Source organism: Pleurodeles waltl, chromosome 1_2 (assembly GCF_031143425.1).
Source record: "Pleurodeles waltl isolate 20211129_DDA chromosome 1_2, aPleWal1.hap1.20221129, whole genome shotgun sequence".
Lineage (NCBI taxonomy): Eukaryota > Metazoa > Chordata > Amphibia > Caudata > Salamandridae > Pleurodeles > Pleurodeles waltl.
The window spans coordinates 397,218,932-397,234,917 of NC_090437.1; the positions used below are offsets into that span (position 1 = coordinate 397,218,932).

The 15,986-nt window shown below is 48.0% G+C and overlaps 1 protein-coding gene across 6 annotated transcripts in view; it reads right to left on the reverse strand.

Annotated features, from left to right (window-relative positions):
- Positions 1-15,986, reverse strand: part of PSIP1 (PC4 and SRSF1 interacting protein 1) — a 524,703-nt gene that overhangs the window by 13,924 nt on the left and 494,793 nt on the right. For 5 of the 6 annotated variants that reach the window (XM_069240030.1, XM_069240049.1, XM_069240059.1 and 2 more), the window contains one exon: positions 11,862-11,967. The exons of the other annotated variant lie outside the window; for it this stretch is intronic. In XM_069240030.1, the coding sequence (XP_069096131.1) occupies positions 11,862-11,967 (106 nt within the window). The remainder of the gene's footprint in view (positions 1-11,861; positions 11,968-15,986) is intronic. 6 annotated transcript variants of the gene reach the window in all.

The following is a 15,986-nucleotide window of genomic DNA, read 5'->3' on the forward strand; positions in this document are numbered from 1 at the left end:
ACTCAGGGAGGACCCTCCGGCGACTCTACGACTGTGAGTAACCAAAGTTGTCCCCCCTGAGCCCCCACAGCGACACCTGCAGAGGGAATCCCCAGGCTCCCCCTGACCGCGACTGTCTGAACTCCATTTCCCGACGGCTGGAAAAGACCCTGCACCCGCAGCCCCCAGCCCCTAAAGAAACGGAACTTCTGTGCAGGAGTGACCCCCAGGAGGCCCTCTCCCTTGCCCAGGTGGTGGCTACCCCGAGGAGCCCCCCCCCTTGCCTGCCTGCGACGCTGAAGAGATCCCTTGATCTCTCATTGACTTCCATTGAAAACCGACGCGTGTTTGCACACTGCACCCGGCCGCCCCCGCGCTGCTGAGGGTGTACTTTCTGTGCTACTTTGTGTCCCCCCCGGTGCCCTACAAAACCCCCCTGGTCTGCCCTCCGAAGACGCGGGTACTTACCTGCTGGCAGACTGGAACCGGGGCACCCCCTTCTCTCCATTATAGCCTATGTGTTTTGGGCACCTCTTTGACCTTTGCACCTGACCGGCCCTGAGCTGCTGGTGTGATAACTTTGGGGTTGCTCTGAACCCCCAACGGTGGGCTACCTTGGACCAAAAACTCAAACCTGTAAGTGACTTACTTACCTGTGAAAACTAACAATAACTTACCTCCCCCAGGAACTGTGAAAATTGCACTAAGTGTCCACTTTTAAAACAGCTTATTGTGTTTTATGCAAAAAGTATACATGCTAAAGTAATGATTCAAAGTTCCTAGAGTACTTACCTGCAATACCTTTCAAAAGAGCTATTACATGTAAAATTTGAACCTGTGGTTCTTAAAATAAACTAAGAAAATATATTTTTCTATAACAAAACCTATTGGCTGGATTTGTCTCTGAGTGTGTGTACCTCATTTATTGTCTATGTGTATGTACAACAAATGCTTAACACTACTCCTTGGATAAGCCTACTGCTCGACCACACTACCACAAAATAGAGCATTAGTATTATCTCTTTTTACCACTATTTTACCTCTAAGGGGAACCCTTGGACTCTGTGCATGCTATTCCTTACTTTGAAATAGCACATACAGAGCCAACTTCCTACACTCATCAAAGTCATAAACATTGAATATTCCCGCCCTTGTGTGGGGACCCCGGAGCATATATAAAATACACATATATAAAGTATGAAATATGCACGAAAAATATATATAGCATTTTTAGTAGACAAATTTTCATACTAAACTCAAATATACATGTGTAAAACAGCAATGCAGACTATAATCATAAACAGGCTAAAATGCTTTATTTCTATGGATTTTTTTTTGTTTTTTTTTTAAATTGTTCTCAAAATTACAATAAGAGAAAAATATCTACCAAAACCACACCACTGAGCCTAGGGAAATCAGCAGTAGTAATCATCAGAGGAAAAAAGATTAAAAACTACATTGAAAAACACTAGAGCATTCTTAGCCAATAGGGTTAACACAGGAGAACCATAAAAACTTTGGCACCGTGCCTTTAAGACCCTGAGCACCTCCAGTATCCCACCATGCCTCAGGGGTGAAGGAGAGGTGACAGTTGGTTCACAGTTAGGTCAGTACTTTTTTACGGTGACAAGCTGTGTAGCCGATTCGAAAGAAAGTGTGTCCTGCACTTCTAGGAGACGTGCGTCCGGGGAGGAGGGTGGGTTGTTTATGACTTTGATGAGGATACCCCTGGAAGAGAACTAGGATTTACAGGTAAGTAACTTATCCTTCTCTTCAAGGGGATCCTCATCAATAGTTATAAACATTGAATAGATTAGCAAGCCCATCCCTTGACTCTGCGGACTGTCCAATAGAAGTGCAGGAATAGATATGTATCATGCAAACACATTTCTCAGAGAGGCTTGCCCAACTTGGGCGTCTGCTCTTGCATCTGAGTCCAAACAGTAAGGTCTAGTAAATGTGTGTACAGACTTCCATGTAGCAGCCTTACAAATTTCAGATATTGGAACATTATTAAGGAGGGCAGCAGTAGCCGCTTTTCCTCTTATGGAATGCGCTTTAGGTCTACCAAGTAGTTGTTTGTTAGCCAACTGGTATGCATTAACAATACAAGAAACTATCCATCTTGATATGGTTCGTTTAGATGCTGCCTCTCCTGTTCTCAAATGACCATAATTTATAAACAAGTGGTTGGAATGTCTAATCAACTTTGTTTTATCCAAATAAAAGTTTAGCACTCTTTTCAGATCTAGGGAGTGCAACGCTTTCTCCGCCGGAGTCTCCGGATTGGGGAAGAAAGTCGGTAGAGAAATAGTCTGATTGATGTGGAATTCTGACACCACCTTCGGTAGGAATGATGGGTGAGTTCGCAGAACTACTCTATTGTCGTGAAAGACTGTGTACAGTTCTTTGGAGGATAAAGCCTGAATTTCACTGACCCTCCTTGCGGAAGTAATGGCTACCAAAAAAGCCGTCTTCCACGTAAGGTGTTGCAAAGAGGCTTTGTGTATAGGTTCGAAAGGAGGGCCCATAAGTTTTGACAGTACTATGTTCAGCTTCCATGGAGGGGAGGGTTTCCGAATGGGCGGAAAAACTTTTTTCAAACCTTCTAAGAAATCCTTGACTACTGGTTTCGTAAAGAAGGATTCCTGAGAAGGTGACTTACGATAGGCTGTAATGGCAGATAAATGTACCTTAATAGATGATACCTGCAGACCGGATTTTGCCAGATGGAGTAAGTAAGACAGTATGACCTCCTCCTGAGCCCGTATGGGATTCTGACCTTGCTGACAGCACCATATGTAGAACCTCTTCCACTTAAACGCGTAAGAACGCCGCGTGGAAGGTCGTCTGGACTCCTTCAAGATGTTCATGCACTCCCGCGAGAGCCCTAGGTGCCCATACTGCAGGAATTCAGGAGCCATGCTGTCAAGCTCAGAGAGGGTAGGTTGGGGTGCAGTACCCTGCCCTCCATCCTGCTCAGAAGATCCGGTCTGCACGGCAGCCTCCTGTGAGGTTGTTCCGATAGGTTGAGGAGATCTGTGTACCAGAACTGACGGGGCCATTGCGGAGCTATGAGAATCATTCTGGTGCTGGATCTGTAAAGTTTGTTGATCACTGCCGGTATGAGGGGGAACGGTGGAAAAGCGTAGAGAAATATCCCTGACCAGTCGATCAACAGGGCATTCCCTCGAGATCCCGGACGGTAGAACCTGGACGCGAAGTCTGGGCATTTCTTGTTTACCTCGTCTGCGAAGAGATCCAATTGAGGCCGACCCCATTGAACGAAGATGTCTTCGACGACTTTGCCGTGTAGGACCCAATCGTGGGCGTCCTCTAGGTGTCTGCTCAAGAAATCTGCTTCCACGTTTTGTTGACCTGGTAGGTGAACCGCTGTAAGCGACATTCCTCTGGCCAGGAGCCAATGCCAGATTGTTTGGGACTCCCGAGATAGGGGTAGGGATCTCGTTCCCCCTTGTCTGTTCAAATAATACATTGTGGTTGTATTGTCCGTTTGTATTAGGAGAGATTTCCCCTGAATCGATGGAGCAAAAGACTTGAGAGCCAGATGGACCGCTCTGAGCTCCAGCATATTGATGTGGTACTTCCTTTCGTTGTCAGACCACAGGCGCTGAGCTTGAAGGGGACCTAGATGAGCCCCCCATCCCTGAAGAGACGCATCCGTTACCAGAGTGTCGGATGGAATTACCTGGTGAAACGGAGCCCCTACTGACAGGTGAGGTCTGTGCAGCCACCATTGCAATGACTGACGTGCTGCTATCGGCAGCCGCACTCTGTCATCCCAGCGACCTGTCCTTTGGCTCCAGTTGTTTTCCAACGCCTCTTGGAGGGGCCTCATATGTAGCCTTGCATTCGGGACAATGAAAATGCATGATGCCATGGAGCCCAGCAGAGATGTCACCTGACGGGCCGTAGGTGCGTCGGATTTTAACAGGTCTTGACACTTTTTCTTTATTGATAATAGTCGTTCCTCCGAAGGATACACTCTTTGGAGCTCTGTGTTTAGTATTGCTCCCAGGTACTGGAGGTTCTGCGTTGGAGTCAAGGTGGACTTTTGGTAGTCGACTTGAAGACCTAGAGACTCGAAAACCTTGAGCACAATGTCCCGATGGGTTCTCGCCTGCTCCGGAGAGGAGGCTTTCAGTAGCCAGTCGTCTAGGTATGGGTAAATGAAGATTTTTTGTTTTCGTAGATGTGCCGCTACCACTGCCACGCATTTCGAGAAAACGCGGGGGGCAGATTTCAGGCCGAATGGTAGCACCTTGAACTGATAGTGCTGTGAGGCATTCTGGAAGCAGAGGAATTTCCGATGCTTGGGAACTATCGGGATGTGAAAGTATGCATCCTGCAGGTCGATGGAGCACATCCTGTCTCCCTGATGTAGCTGAGGGAAAATCTGGTGAAGAGCCAGCATCCTGAACTTTTGCTTTTTTATGTACTTGTTCAGTAGCCGTAAGTCCAGAATTGGTCTGAAAACGCCCTCTCGGCCTTTTTTCGCTACCAGAAAATAACGGGAGTAAACCCCCTTCCCTCTGTGCGCGAGTGGAACCTTTTCTATTGCCTTCTTTCGTAAAAGGGCGAGAGCCTCTTTGCGCAATAGGCTGACGTGAGACGGATTGCATTTGGCTGGTGGCAAGTGCGGTGGAGGTTGCCGGAAAAGAAGAGAGTAGCCATTCTCGACAATGTTGAGCACCCATTTGTCTCTTGTTATAGCACGCCACTCGTGAATAAGGTCTGTGATACTTCCCCCCACCGGAGTGGTGCACAGTGTTAAGGGAAGCGAGTCCTCATTGTTTGGCCGGCGCTTTGGGTGTGGACTGTTGTGGTCTACTTGACCCTCGTGGCCTTATGAGACTGAAAAAGCGGGCGTCCTTGCCTCTGCTGTGGCCTCTGGGACCAGTGAGGGGTTTGAACCCTCTGCTGGAAAGGGCGCCTGTCATAAGGTCTATACCTTCGCCTGAAGTCCTTCTTCCTCTCCAGGCCTACTGCCCTCATGGTGTCCACTTCTGTCTTCATGCGTGCCATTTCTTCGTCCGTATGGGTACCAAACAGCGAGTTCCCGTTGAACGGAAGATTTAGGATACGCTGTTGTGCTTCCTGTTTTAATCCAGTCAGTCTCAACCAGGAAGACCTTCTTGCACAGATCCCATGTGCGTATCCATGTGCAGCTAAGTCTGCCCCATCTGCTGCTGCGCTGATGACCTGGTTGGAGACCAGACATCCCTCTTGAAGGATCTCTTGGAAGTCCTGCCTGTCCTCTCTAGGTAACTTTTCTGTGAACCTGTTTAGAGAGTCCCACAGTGAACGGTCATATCTGCCTAGGAGTGCAGACGCGCTGGAGACCTTCATCATAGATGCCGCCGTGCCGCACATTTTTCTCCCCAGAGAGTCTAGATGTCTGCTCTCCTTGTCCGGTGGAACCGTGGAGGATGATGCTACTGAGTGAGTTTTTCGGGCTGCGGCCAATATGACTGAGTCCGGCGGCGGATCTGTTCTGAGAAATAAAGGGTCTTGTTCAGGCGCTTTATATTTTTTCAAAATCCTAGCAGGAGCCGATTTGAGGGTGGCTGGCGCTAAAAAGGTGTCCATGGTTGGTTGCAACAGACCAGGCACTAGCGGCAGTAGCTTTTTTGAAACCGCTCTATGCTGTAGTCTCTCAAAAATGACGGATGAGGAGGTTGATGGTTCTGGAACTTCTATATTTAGCTTCTGTGCTCCCCTGACAAGCACCTCATTAAAAGTAAGGTGGGCGAGTAACGTCTGACGGACGACCCTGACGATGACCAAGAAGGCGACCTTCTGTGTCTTGATCGTGACCTAGATCGTCGCTGGGAACGTGACCTGCTGCGAGATGCTGTAGCAGAGTGCCCAGGCCTCGTGGTCGGCTGGCGAGAAGCAGAATGAGCCCGTCCTGCCCGCGTTGTCGGTGATGGTGTTCTCGGGAGAGAGGCAGTAGGAGAGTACATCCTTGAATACTGCGAGTCCGGGGAGGCTGTTGGTCTATTAAGGCTCTCCAACCATCTTGGTGACAAATTGATGGGTGAGACATGCCCCGACGATGCCGCTCTCGACCGAGATGAACCACTTCCTATGGAAACCACTGGAGATGGAGTGGTCTTATCTGCTGGCAGAAGCCGATGCTCTGCTCCCTGCAAGACAGGTAAAACCTGCGTCGACAGCCGTAATGACGTCGTAGGGAGCGCCGCCGGTTGTTCCTGCCTCGACGTTGAGTGTTTTGATGTCGAACGGCGATCTCTGGACCGCGACCTGCTCACCGTCATGTGCCTTGACGTCGAGCGGTGGGCAGTCGACGGCGGATGTCCTCGCTCTCGCTGTTGGGGCGATTTCGACGTCACCTTTCTTGACTTCGAGGGGCGCGAGGCCTTTGGCGGCGAATGTGCACGCCGGTGATGGCTCGACGTCGATCGGTGGGTTGCCGTCGACGGAGATATGCCCCTGCGGTGGCCATGTTCTCTCGACGCCGTATCCTTCGTCGTCGGTCGGGTCGCCGTCGCCGGCGATCTATGGCGGTGAGATGGTGGCAGCACCGACGTCGACGGGGAACAAACAGGTATGTTCCTACCTGCTGACATCGATCTAGCCTGTCTCTCCTGAGAGTGGCTTGTTGGCTGCCTGGGAAGCGAAGAGGATGATGTTTTCTGCCTCTCGTGAAGCCCATGAAGCCTGATCTTTTCCCTGTCCTTCAGAGTCCTCTTTGACATGTTCTTGCAGTGTTTGCAAGTGTCAGGGCAGTGACTCTGAGGCAAGCACATAATGCAGAGAGTGTGTGGATCTGACTGGGCCTTCTTCTTCCCACAGGAAGGGCATTTAACAAAAAGTGAAGGCATTTTTCAGTCAGGAAAAAACTTCCAGACCCAGACAATGATGTTAGATGTCGAGTAAAGTAGGAAAAAACGCTTTTCTAAAGTATTTTTCTAAGAAAAACTCAGAAAAACTGAGAGCTCAATGCTCCAGGATCCTCTCAGAAGAAGCCGGAAAAAAGAACTGACCTAACTGTGAACCAACTGTCACCTCTCCTTCACCCCTGAGGCATGGTGGGATACTGGAGGTGCTCAGGGTCTTAAAGGCACGGTGCCAAAGTTTTTATGGTTCTCCTGTGTTAACCTGCATGCAGCCTATTGGCTAAGAATGCTCTAGTGTTTTTCAATGTAGTTTTTTATCTTTTTTCTCTAATGATTACTACTGCTGATTTCCCTAGGTTCAGTGGTGTGGGTTTGGTAGATATTTTTCTCTTATTGTAATTTTGAGAACAATTACAACAACAAAAAAAAAACTCCATAGAAATAAAGCATTTTAGCCTGTTTATGATTATAGTCTGCATTGCTGTTTTACACATGTATATATGAGTTTAGTATGAAAATTTGTCTACTAAAAATGCTATACAGTAGAAAACGCAAAATGCTCAAGCTCCGCCTCGAGGTACCCACACCTTCTATCCAAGTGCAACCCTCTATGGATGAACAGGTCACTGATATTTGCTTACTCTTTTTCAACCCTCCCTCTCATTCCATTTGAGGTTCGGCGGATCAGGCAGACATCTCTCACCAGGATCCTTGTAGCTCCTTTTAGGTTCACCACACTTCTGGACCTCTCAGTAGTTCACCACAAGAAGCTCCCCAACAGGCCCGTCCTCTTCACTCATAATCAAGGACATATCAGACATCCAGTCCCAAAGTCACTCAATCTTGCAATATGGCTCTTGAAGTCATAGAGTTTGGTTCTCTTCCAGGGGATCCTCATCAATAGTCATAAACATTGAATATTCCCGCCCTTGTGCGGGGACCCCGGAGCATATATAAAATACACATATATAAAGTATGAAACATGCACGAGAAATATACACTGCACCCGGCCGCACCCGTGCCGCTGAGGGTGTACTTTCTGTGTGGACTTGTCCCCCCCCCGGTGCCCTATAAAACCCCCCTGGTCTGCCCTCCGAAGACACGGGTACTTACCTGCTGGCAGACTGGAACAGGGGCACCCCCTTCTCCATTGAGGCCTATGCGTTTTGGGCACCACTTTGACCTCTGCACCTGACCGGCCCTGAGCTGCTGGTGTGGTAACTTTGAGGTTGCTCTGGACCTGCAACGGTGGGCTACATTGGACCCAAACTTGAACCCCGTAGGTGATTTACTTACCTGCAAAAACTAACAAACACTTACCTCCCCCAGGAACTGTTGAAAATTGCACTAAGTGTCTAGTTTTAAAATAGCTGTGTCATTTATGTGAAAACTGTATATGCTATTTTGCTAATTCAAAGTTCCTAAAGTACCTACCTGCAATACCTTTCATTTGAAGTATTACATGTAAATCTTGAACCTGTGGTTCTTAAAATAAACTAAGAAAATATATTTTTCTATACAAAAACCTATTGGCCTGGAATTGTCTCTGAGTGTGTGTTCCTCATTTATTGCCTGTGTGTGTACAACAAATGCTTAACACTATCCTCTGATAGGCCTACTGCTCGACCACACTACCACAAAATAGAGCATTAGAATTATCTAATTTTGCCACTATCAACCTCTAAGGGGAACCCTTGGACTCTATGCACACTATCTCTCACTTTGAGATAGCACTTGCAATACAACATAAGTCAGACAGTAACTCACTAACAAGAAAGAACCACAAAAGTGTTGCAAAGATAAAGGATACTTTATTACAGCACTACTACTAAACTAGCATTGGAATATCTCCCTTTGGAGATATATATACACACAAACACACACACACACACAATATATACACAAAATAACCAACAGTAATAGCATAAAAATAGATAGCGCCCCATGGGAGGGCCACACCATACACTAAAAAAGTGGTATGTGAAATAGTGAGCCCAACCGAGATAAGTGTGGTACTTAGCTAGGGGCAGATAGAAACACCAGAGGTAAGTACAGTAAGAGTCTCCAGCAACCAGGTGCAAGGTAGTTATCTACCCAGTTGTCCCATAGGCTAACACAGAAAGTTGTGATTGGAGTTTGTGGGATTCAGGACCCTTCCCCGTGGACCTCGAGGAAACCAGTAGACAAGAAGGTTGGAAAGGACCTCCACCCCAAGATACCCAGCAGACCGAGTACCTACACCAGTGGACCCAGATGTGGAGGCAAGAAGGGACTCTCACTGAAGTCAGTGGATGCTTCAGATTGTCCTGCCACTGTCACGATCTGTGGTCCGGGCCAGTGAAAGCCAGGGACAGATTCCGGAAGTGGAGGACCTGGAAAGGAAGGGGACAGAATCCAGCACCCTTAGATGTGCCCAGGTAGAAATACCCTCCCTCCTGAAGGTGAAGTTCCTGCAAGTCAGTGGAAGAATAAGTCCAGCTGCGGGGTCAAGGAGCTGCTGAAGATCCCAGGAGTCGTCTACGAGCTGTCCCTCACCAGTCCCCGGATTGCAGAGGGTCAGTGACCAGCTAAGTCACCAAAAAGCACGGCATTCTAGGTCACCAAAAAGCACGCATTTGGAAGCAGGAGGATTTAATAAGTTTTGGGGACCATCAAGGTCCAGGATACTCTACCCTTGGGGGGGGGGGGAATCAGGGCTGGCACTCAGCATGCAGGAAGGCAAGTGGAAGTCGATGGAGCCCTGACGCGTGACCTACAGGCAAAAGACACAGGGAGTCACATGGAGGGTTTACCCGCACAACAAAACAGATGTCCCACGAGTTGCAGGAGTTGCAGGACAGGGGCTGATCTTTGAGTTGCAGAGTGCTGGAGGCCGGGGCTTCTTGGCACCTGAAGCTCTCCTGGAGGAAGAATCAACAAGCCTTAGCAAGTGCAACAGTTAAGGTGCACAGGAGTTCCAGTCCAGTGGCAGGGCCCCAAAGTCTCCCAAGTTTATCAGAAGACGAGTAGGCCCAGAGGAGGCCACAAACTCAACACCTGTGAAGCAGGATCTTCAGATGTCCGTAGACTGCAGATCCCACCAGCCAGTCGACGTTGTCTTGAGGTGCCAGTGGATGCAGGCGAGTGATTCCTTCACTCCAAGGGAGATACCTTTGTGCTTCCAGGTGCAGAGTCCTTGTGATCCTGTAGGATGCACAGCCTTGGATGTTGCCAAATTCCAATGCAGCATCTGGAGAAACAATGTTGCAATGGGAGCCTTTCCACCAGAAGCAGATGTGTTTCAGTTCAAAAGCAGACCAGCAGAAGGTACCATAGGCCAGGAGCAGAAGATGTCTTGCAGATAGTCCCTTGGAGAGTCTTGCTCGACGAATCTGAATCTGAGGACCCACCCGCGAGGGAGCCCTTAAGTATCCTTAAAAGGGGGATGGACACTCTATGATGTGACCCACCTAACAGTAGGTGTCAGGGACGTCATCCACCAGGCCTAACTAGTCAGATGTTCCCAGGGGCCGCTGCATATCTTATTTCCAAGATTGCAGAATCAAGTGGCCACTGGCAGAGCTCTGTGCACCTTCCCCTGTCCTTGGCGTAGTTTTGCCCCAGAGCGGAAACCAGGGAGTCCTGAACTGGTGCAAACCGGATTATGCAAGAAGGGCACCAAATGTGCCCTTCAAAGCAGTCCGGTGGCGTTCAGACCACCCCACACTAGCCCATAGACACGTAATACACAGGGGGAGGTGGTCACACCGCTCCCTTGCAGGAAACCATTTGTTCTCCCTCTCTGGCCTGAGCCTGGCTCACCAGCAGGAGTGCAGAACAGTGTCCAGGGTCAGCAGCAGCGTGGGCAGGCAGCTAGACCCCCACAAGGCTTCACATGCAGAACTGGGGGACCCCCAGTTCTGCTAAGGAACCCCCAGAGTACATGGTATCATGCAAGTAGCACTGGAATCTGTGTAGTTGCATGAGTCCAACATGCTTGATATCAAACATCCCTAGGTTTGGGAAAGCCATTATGTATTTGGACCATGTGTGTTAACCAGTGTCCACTACATATTTTAAGATGGCTTCCCCCACACTTACAGAGACCAGGAATTGGCCTGGGGTCTGTAGGGGCACCCTACTCATGCAGGAGTACCCTCACACTTAGAGACATGCACCCTGCCCTTGGGCTTAAGGGCCTACCAGAGGGTTGACTTACAATGTCTGAGTGCAGTGACCAGGTTTGGTGATGAAAGACTGCATGCACCATTTCACGCAGGCTGCAATGGCAGGCCTGCAGACGCAGTTTGCATGGGCTTCCACGGGTGACACAATACATGCTGCAGCCCATGGGGGACCCCTGGTGTACCAATGCCCTTGGTACCTAAGTACCACATACTAGGGACTTAGACAGTGGCACCAGTATGCCAACTGTGGGCGTAAAATGTTTACCAGCAACCAAATTTAGGGGAGAGAGCACTGGCGTCCTGGTTAGCAGGATCCCAGTGCACCATAGTCTAGAACATACTGACACAATGCAAAGAAAGCGTTTGTGTGTGTGAGGGGTCAAATGGGTTACTATAACCGAAACCTAGCCTACCATAGATGGGTTATGCAAACCCAAAGCGAACTGTGACTGAGTCGACAACTGAGCAAAGGCACATATGTTCGAACCCGATGACAGAAAGCAAACAATCTAACAATGGAGTCGAAGAAACACAACCTGTACACATCTGGACCAAGCACTAGATGGCAGGCATATGCAAAGCATGTGTATCTACAGCCACACATGCCTCAAACATAATTATCTAAAAATACATTAACAGTTTAAGGTACTAATTATCTGACATGTATGCCCTAGACCGCTGCAGGACAGTTTTGTATTTGTGAAGCCAAATATGTTAAGTCCTTAGGAAGCCAAAATGTCAACCCTACTGTCCTTTCCCTACATGTATCCTACCTTTACAAGCGGTTTTACATAATACTTTAAAAGGCAGCCAAATATTAAAGATGCCATACCTTTTCTTGGCATTACTCGAGTCCTTGTCTTCATTTTCCTCACTACTGTCGCCATTCTGATGTGTCTGGTCTTGTGAACCACGCCCTCCATTTACAGTCTTTCCGTCTTAAAGAAAGAGATGTAAATCACAGAACACAGAAATTAGCAGGCTTCACTGTGTCGATTACCCATGTATTTCGTGGACAAGCATATATGGTATTTGAAAACTGTCTGTCTTTAAAAAGCAGTGTTTTGGGGACTAAAGGTTTCAAATGTTGCCGCAACAGCCTTGAAATGTATATCTTGAGATAAAGAACCACCACAATCAACTAGAGCCTGTATGGTGGTGGCTTTGACTTTTTAAGACACTATCTCAATCATGAGTCCTACTTTTTAAATCCTAATGGGCAGCTGAGTGAGGCGCTTTGTAGCAAAGATTACTGTGAATTTGTAGGGGTAATGAACTAGGAACAAACCCATCTGTTACAAAATCCTCACAAAGAAGATCGTTAACAATCTTTCTGGATGATATTCCATCTAAAAGCAGATTCCTGAATTTGGGAATAATCTCTAGGTGTCAGACTACATCCAGAAACCTTTATAGCTGTTCTTCTGTGAGTTTCTAGGTACATAGTACTAAGAAACAGAAGAATCCCCGACTTTTCAGGAACCTTGGGGAGCAATAGCATAACAGCCCGAAAGTTATCTAAATACTGTAGATACGTGTGAAAAAACTGAAATAGGAGGAGCCTACGATGAGCAAAGGAAAAAAGACATTTGTCAGAGGGAAGGAGGCTTGGAAAATAATAAGTAAAACACTCAAGGGAATGTAAGTGACCAGTATCACAAAATGCTCCACATGAAACGGCTCCTATTCTGGATTTTTTACACTTATCTTCATGTATTTGTTCTCTGTGGATAGCCATGTTTACATTACACTCTACTGTTTTATTTCTTTACTTTATCTCACAAGATCCTTTTTCTGTGCTTTGAAACTTTTACCATGTGAGTAATCTTTATGATTTCCCTTGTACCTTTTATCTTCTCTCTATATTTATCTATTTTCTGATGACTGATTTTCTGTACTTGCGTCTTTCTTTGTGATTATAGTCTACTTTCGAACTCATTAAAAAAACCTGACTCCTGATGATGAACTTGATGTCCATTTAAGGGATCAAAACCTTGACCATTGTCACAGGCCCTAAGTGCGCTGTTTATTAATTTGTAACAGGCCATGCTGTTACTGTTTTGGATATGCACTTTGACCACTATTTTCACATGTGTTAATTAGTTTGAGTTCTATTTTTCATAGTTGTTTATTTTCTTACAAGGAAACAACCTTTCTGTATTTAAGACTGCGGATATTGTGTGCGTAGGGACCACGGTTATATAAGCACCACCTGTGCATGGTGATATCAGCTGATTCTGAGGCTGTACATGTCCTCAGATGTGGAGCCCATGGGAACAGACGTATCCAGTGCGCAGCTCTCTAGATTGGTACTTTTTTTTTTTTTTACTTTCTTTATTGGTATTTTTATCACATCTGGCATCAGTCATGATTGAATGTTACAATAACACAAAACATAACAATCAGTGCATTTCAGTAATTCAATGAAGGAACAATTTCAGAGGCCAGAGCCGGGCAAGGGGAGTGCATACCATGCTGGATCACGTAGCCACCTGAGCTGGGCCCCTGCTTTGCAAAGCACATCAAAGTTCGGGTGACCCAACAACCACACATGGAGTCCACCCAGCAACAACATTCGTGAGAAAACGTTACAATCATAGATAGAAAAACAGAACAATGGTGTCCGCACATTACTCCTCCTCACTTGAGCTGTCAGGAGAATCATACTCACCCCCCTCTGTAAAATCGTGTAGTAGGGACCCCCACAGCCTTCAAGCCCCTCCCTCCCGCCCCTGCGGGTATTACGCATATGCACTTCCTCCGCCACTCCCCATTCAAGGAGATCCCTCTGCCATGATTCCTCCCGGGGAACCCGACCACTCATCCAGCATATGGCCACTCGTCTCTGGCTAACAGCAACACTAGCTGGGCCATTTTATGATGTATCTGCCGACCCCTGGGTCTAGGTATCTGTAGGAAAAAGCCACTGTTGGCATGGTTACCTCCTAACTTTCTGCCTTTTGTTGATGTCAGCTTTGATTGAAAGTGTGCTGGGACCCTGCTAACCAGGCCCCAGCACCAGTGTTCTTTGCCTAAAACTGTACTTTTGTCTCCACAATTGACACAGCCCTGGTATCTCTGGTACTAAGGGCCCTGTGGCCAGGGAAGGTCTCTAAGGGCTGCAGCATGTATTATGCCACCCTGGGGGGACCTCACTCAGCACATGCACACTGCTTCACAGATTGTGTGTGCTGGAGGGGAGAAAAAGACTAAGTCAATATGGCACTTCCCTCAGGGTGCCATGCCCACAACCCATTGCCTGTGGCATAGGTAAGTCACCCCTCTAGCAGGCCTAACAGCCCTAAGGCAGGGTGCACTATACCACAGGTGAGGGCATAGCTGCATGAGCACTATGCCCCTACAGTGTCTAAGTAAATTCTTAGACATTGTAAGTGCAGGGTAGCCATATAGAGCATATGGTCTGGGAGATTGTCAAACATGAACTCCACAGTTCCATAATGGCTACACTGAATATTGGGAAGTTTGTTATCAAACTTCTCAGCACAATAAATCCACACTGATGCCAGTGTGAGATTTATTGAGGAATGCACACAGAGGGCATCTTAGATGCCCCCTGCATTCCAGCCCAACTGCTAGTGCTAGGCTGACCGGTCTCTGCCAGTCTGACACTTCCAGACCAGTTTCTGGCCACAGGGGGTGTAGTAAGTTGGCTCTATATACTATTTCAAAGTACGAAATAGTGTGCACAGAGGCCAAGGGTTCCCCTTAGAGGTAAGATTGTGTGCTCTATTTTGTGGTAGTTTGGTCGAGCAGTAGGCTTATCAGAGGGTAGTGTTAAGCACTTGTTGTACACACACAGGCAATAAATGAGGAACACACACTCAAAGACCATTCCAGGTCAATAGGTTTTTATATAGAAAAATATATTTTCTTAGTTTATTTTAAGGTTCAAGGTTTACAAACAATACTTTAAATGAAAGGTATTTCACTCTGGTATCCTAGGAACCCAGAATCATCACAATAGCATCTACAGTTGTGGCACAAATGGCAATATGAAATTTCACAATTGGCCACTTAGTGCAAAAATCAACAGTTCCTGGGGGAGGCAAGTATTTGTTAGTTTCACAGGTAAGTAAAGCACCCACAGGGTTCAAAGTTGGGTCGAAGGCAGCCCACCACTGGGGGTTTAAGGCAACCCCAAAGTTACCACACCAGCAGCTCAGGGCCGATCAGGTGCAGAGGTCAAAGTGGTGCCCAAAACACATAGGCTTTAATGGAAATAGGGGTGCCCCGGTTCCAGTCTGCCAGCAGGTAAGTACCCGCGACTTCGGAGGGCAGACCAGGGGGGTTTTGTAGGGCACCGCGGGGGACACAAGCAGGCACAAAAAGTACACCCTCAGCGGCACAGGGGCGGCCGTCTGCAGAGTGCAAACAGGAGTCGGATCTGCAGTAGGTTTCAATGGGAGACCCAGGGGTCTCTTCAGTGATGCAGGCAGGCAAGGAGGGGGGGCTCCTCGGGGTAGCCACCACCTGGGCTAGGAAGAGGGCCTCCTGGAGGTCACTCCTGCACTGGAGTTCGGTTCATTCAGGTCCTGGGGGTGCGGGTGCAGTGTCTTTACCAGGCGTCAAGTTCCTTGAAGCAGGCAGTCGCGGTCAGGGGGAGCCTCTGGATTCCCTCTGCAGGTGTCGCTGTGGGGGCTCAGGGGGAGGGGTCAACTCTGGCTACTCACGGGCTCGCAGTCGCCGGGGAGTCCTCCCTGTAGAGTTAGTTTTCCGCAGGTCGAGCCGGGGGCGTCGGGTGCAGAGTGGAAAGTCTCACGCTTCCGGCGGGAAACGTGTATTCTTTAAAAGTTGCTTCTTTGTTGCAAAGTTGCAGTTTCTTTGGAACAGAGCCGCTGTCCTCAGGAGTTCTTGGTCCTTTTAGATGCAGGGTAGTCCTCTGAGGTTTCAGAGGTCGCTGGACCCTGGGGGACGCGTCGCTGTTGCAGTTTTTCTT